The following is a 4,624-nucleotide window of genomic DNA, read 5'->3' as shown; positions in this document are numbered from 1 at the left end:
TGCCTCCGGACCCTGCGCCGCCGGAGCAGAGCAGCTGGAGCCCGGGAAGGGAAGTGCCTGGCCGGCGGCTGGGGTCCGGAGGCACGGGGGCTGCCTGAAGCCGGTAGCGCTGGCTCGGGCAGCTTGGCTCTTAAACAGAACCGAAGTCTGAGTCAGGGGAGGAGCAGAGCAGCCACGGGAGAGGAAGTGCCCGGCTGGTATTTTTCCCGGACATGTTCAGCTTTTTGGCAATTCCCCCCGGACGGGAGTTTGATTGCCGAAAAGCCAGACATGTCTGGGAAAAACCGGACGTATGGTAACCCTAGGTGATTTACAATCTGTAAAAAGTGAGTTGACAAATCAAGTATCTTTCTGATGAAGGCTGACCTAACAGGTAGGGGAGAACTACTGGGACAGGGAAGTCTAGGTGTCATTGCCACACTTCAGACCCTACAAAAATCTGGATTATTTTAACCTCTTCTCCTACAGGCCCTGTCTCCAGACTGGACCTGACCCTGGTGCTTCTGGCCATGCTCTCACTGGTGGTTGTGGTTTCCCTCATTACTGTGACACTCTTCCGTAGGAGAAGCAACTGGATGACAAGGTCCCAAATATTCCATGGCAGATCATTGTAAAATAAGGAGAGAAAATAAAATCTCTGGATTGCACTAATGTCTTGTGATAGCATGTGTCCCTCTGTGGGAGGGAACAGCAGTTGCTGAGGCTAGGGGTCTTGTAGTTTTTCCCCATTCAGCAGCAGAACAGACCTCTGCAGGGATAGAATCCAGAATAGGATGTGGCATAGAGGGCAGGAAGAAGACTGCAAGCTAGCACTAGACAAGGTAAATCAAATGGCTTTCTCTTGTTTTCTGGGGGGGGGGGGTCTATAGAGGGGAAAAGCCACTCAGCCCAACTAGAGACTTTTTGGTTAACTTTACTGTGAATAGCTGGATTCTAACTCAGCTGGGCACACAGTAAGAACTACTGGTGCTTGCCAACCTAACCTGAAGCCAATGTGAGCCAGAGGACTAACCTAAGTCTGGTAACTAGAAACTCTAGTGTCTTGTTTCTTGGGGGGGACTGTGGCCAGTCACTAGCTTACAGGAGGTGGTGAAGACTTCCCCATTGTGAATGACTGGGAAACCTGATGCTTCAAGACCTTAAGCATCCTGCCTTACAGCTGGGATCTCCCCTATAACTTGTATCTTCTGCTTCTAGACACTTAAGCTATATCTATGGGGCAATCCAAAGTGTGGCTGTAGTGCTCATTTATGTCTGTGTGCTAGCTTTCATCTAGCTAGTTGAAACAACAGTATTGGAAGCATGGACTGTACAAGACTACCAGGGACTTCAGGTAGTACTCCAGTGCTGTGCTGCTGCTGTTCTACAGCTTGATCTGGCTAGGCCAAAACTGCCTCAGATACATCTACACATTCACCTCTGACTGACTGTGATTGTCTACACTGCAATCTACCCTTTTCCATTTGCACTAGTTTCCTTCTATCTCTCAGTTAAGAAAACTACAGCCCTCCAGCTCCTCTCCAAATCCCCTTCCAACAGCTTAAAATCTTCTCTCCCACTGATCCTACCATGTCAACACCCTCCACCTACTGTAGAACCCCCCCCCCCCCCCCCCCCCCCCCCCCCCCCCCCCCCCCTCCTTTAGACCCCCCCCCCCCCCCAGGGCCTGTCACTCTAACGTGGTGTAACTGTTCTAACTCATCTACTGCCATCTTCTTGGGTAGCCTACTGTGGGACCTGATCCTGCAGACACTTAATGTGCATGTGTTAATGACTTCATGGGGACTTCACACATGCATGGAGTTAAGCACATGCTGAGGGTTGGCCAACCAACACAAACTGTTCATTAAATGTCAAGGTTTTGGATTTTTTTTGTGTGTTCATTCTGCAATAGGCAAAACCAATGCCTCAAAACTCTTAATGGAAAAAGCAAAAGGCATGTGTATCCTAGAAATGCATGAGCACTCTCCTGAGATGTAGGAGACACAGGTTTGAATCCCTGCTCTGCCTGACTAGGTACACCTGTGTATTCCTGCATCCCAAAATGGAGTGGTGCAAGGTCAGGGTCTTGAACTGTAAGAGGGTTGCAGCAGGGATCATGCTTTTGTTATGCTCTATTTAAAAAAAAAAATCACATTGTGCCAAACCATCATAACAAATTGGAGCCTGGAGGTTTATAGGCACAAGGCAATGAATTTGTCATTTGCTAAAACCTCAAAGTGTATATAAAGATCATGTTGTAGTTGTAAGGACCTTTTGCTTCTGTGCTTAGGTCATGTACTTGGGGACTAACAATGAGAATTTTTGCTAAAACCTGGGCACTTGTCAGCTAAAAGCAACAGGAGGAGAAAGACTTGGGTGTATTGGTTCATCACAGGATGACTGAGGTTTTACTGTGATGCAGCTGGGAACAAGGCTAACCCAGTCATGGGATGCTCAGGTGAGGTTTTCCAGTAGAGACAGGGAAGTGTTAGTACCATTATACAAGGCACTAGTGAGACCTCATCTGGAATACTGTGTGCAATTCTGGTCTCCTATGTGTAAGATGAATTCAAACTGGACCAGATACAGAGAAGGGCTACTAGGATGTCCAGAGGAATGGATAACCTCACTTATGAGAGGAGATTGTGAGACTTTTTTGTTTAGCCTAACTAAAAGAAAGCTGAGAGGAGATATGATTGCCCTCTCTAAATGCATCAGAGGGATAAATATCAGGGAGGAATTCAGTTGAGCACTACCGTGGACAAATGGATATAAACTGGCCATAAACAAGTTTAGGCTTTAGATTAGACAAAGGTTTCTAACCAACAGAGGAGTGAGGTTCTGAAGCAGCCTTTCAAAGGGAGGTGTGGGGGGGCAAAAAACCTCACTGACTTCAAGCCTGAGCTTGATCTGACTATGGAGGGGATGGTATGATGAGACTGCCTACAATGGCATGCAGCTGATCTGTGACTGCTAACAGTGAATATCTCCAATGCCTGGTGATAGGACACTAGATGGGGAGGGCTCTGAGTTACTACAGCGAATTCTTTCCCTCGGCATCTAGCTGGTGGGTCTCTCCCACATGTTCAGGGTGTGACGAGCTGGGACTGTTCTTAGAGTGGTCTGTGAGTGCTGACAGGGGAGTGTGGCTAGGATGGTCTGCATTGGGGGAGGGGAGACTGACCGACAGAGAATACCTGAGCATGTAACATGAGAACCCAGGAAGGAGTGAGAGGCGAGGTGGCACCTTTGCCCGGGAAACTGAACAAAGGCTGTGGGAGGGGTCGCTGAAGGCAGAGTTTGAAGAGCTGGCTAGTGACCATGGCTGGGAGGCAGATGGGGCTCTGACCTCCCAGGGGGGCTAGGGTGCCCAGGGACCCCAAGATGGACCTAACTGGGGGGGGGTCCTGTTGTCTGCGCCTGCAAGACCTGTCTTGGACTGTATTCCTGTCGTCTAAATAAACCTTCTGCTTTACTGGCTGGCTGAGAGTCATGGTGAATCGCAGGAAGCCGGGGGTGCAGGGCCCTGAGTCCCCCCACACTCCGTGACAACTGGTGGCAGCGGTGGGATGTACTGCACGCCGTGGACGGCGCTTCCTGCAGTAAGTGACTGGGGAGAAGTAAAACGAAGGGGGATTGACGGGGACCAGGCGTGCTGAAGAGTCAGAGAGAGACGATTCAGGGGGTGAGTGAGCCCTGGGAGTGTGTGACCAGTGAGAAGGACTGTTGCAGTAACAGGGTCCCCCGGGGGATCGCAGCGAGCGGTCCCGGGGCAGAGGAGTCTGCAGCTCGACCCTGGCAGAGAGGTGGTAACCTGAAGAGGGGCTGGCACACTAGGGGTCCCCCTGGAACGGTGGAAAGCGGAGAGCGCAGGCTGGCGAGCAGCCAGCAGGAGCATGTATGCTAAATGCCTCAAGAGCGACCTGGTGGAGCTGTGCAGGCAGAGGGGGCTGCGCATTGGGAGGTCCACCAAGGAACAGCTCATTGCCCGGCTGGAGGAGAGGGATCGCTTGGATGAACGGAGCCCTGTCCCTAAGAAAAGCCGCCCGGCGGATGCAGCGTGGGCCCCGGGGCCTGACATGGCTGGGAGGGGTCAGACTGCTGCCGAGGACATCCCGAGACCCTGCCTACCTATGCCTCGGGGAGGGGTTGGGGGAAGCCCAGCAAATACCGAGGGCACCCTGACCCCGGCAGCCAGCAGGGGATCGTTCCGGCGGAGCTCCCCGTCCCAGGAGCGAATGTGACAGGGAGCTGAGACTGAAAGAGCTCGAGCTCGAGATAAGGCGGCAAGAACTGAAGCAGGAGCGGGAAGAGAAGGAGAGACAACGTCAGCAGGAGGAGAACCAACGTCAGCATGAGCTGGAACTGGCCAGGCTGAGGAGCAGTGGGGCCCCAGCTGCGGTGAGCGAGGGGGGACCCAAGACTGCAAAGAGCTTTGATAAGTGCTTGCTGGCCCAGCGTAAGGCGGGGGAGGACATGGATACCTTCCTGACGGCCTTTGAGAATACCTGCGAGCTGCTCCAGGTTGACCCTGCAGATAGGCTCCAATTTCTCATTCCCTCACTGGACCCCACAGCCAGGGAGGTGTACAGCCGACTGAAAGGGGCGGAGACAGGGGACTACGAACTGTTCAAAAAGGCCC

General features: G+C 52.2%; 1 protein-coding gene across 1 annotated transcript in view; it reads left to right on the top strand.

Moving 5' to 3' along the window:
- Window positions 1–1,205, top strand: part of LOC112105598 (zona pellucida sperm-binding protein 1-like) — a 10,720-nt gene extending 9,515 nt beyond the window's left edge. The window contains exon 12 of the mRNA XM_026650519.1: window positions 1,198–1,205. Coding sequence (XP_026506304.1) covers window positions 1,198–1,205 — 8 coding nt within the window. The remainder of the gene's footprint in view (window positions 1–1,197) is intronic.
- Window positions 1,206–4,624: the final 3,419 nt, after the last annotated feature.

Source organism: Terrapene carolina, unplaced genomic scaffold, assembly GCF_002925995.2.
Source record: "Terrapene carolina triunguis isolate 2854851 unplaced genomic scaffold, T_m_triunguis-2.0 Scaffold90, whole genome shotgun sequence".
Lineage (NCBI taxonomy): Eukaryota > Metazoa > Chordata > Testudines > Emydidae > Terrapene > Terrapene triunguis.
The sequence above is the reverse complement of the archived record's forward strand: the minus strand, read 5'-3'. Positions and strand labels throughout refer to the sequence as shown.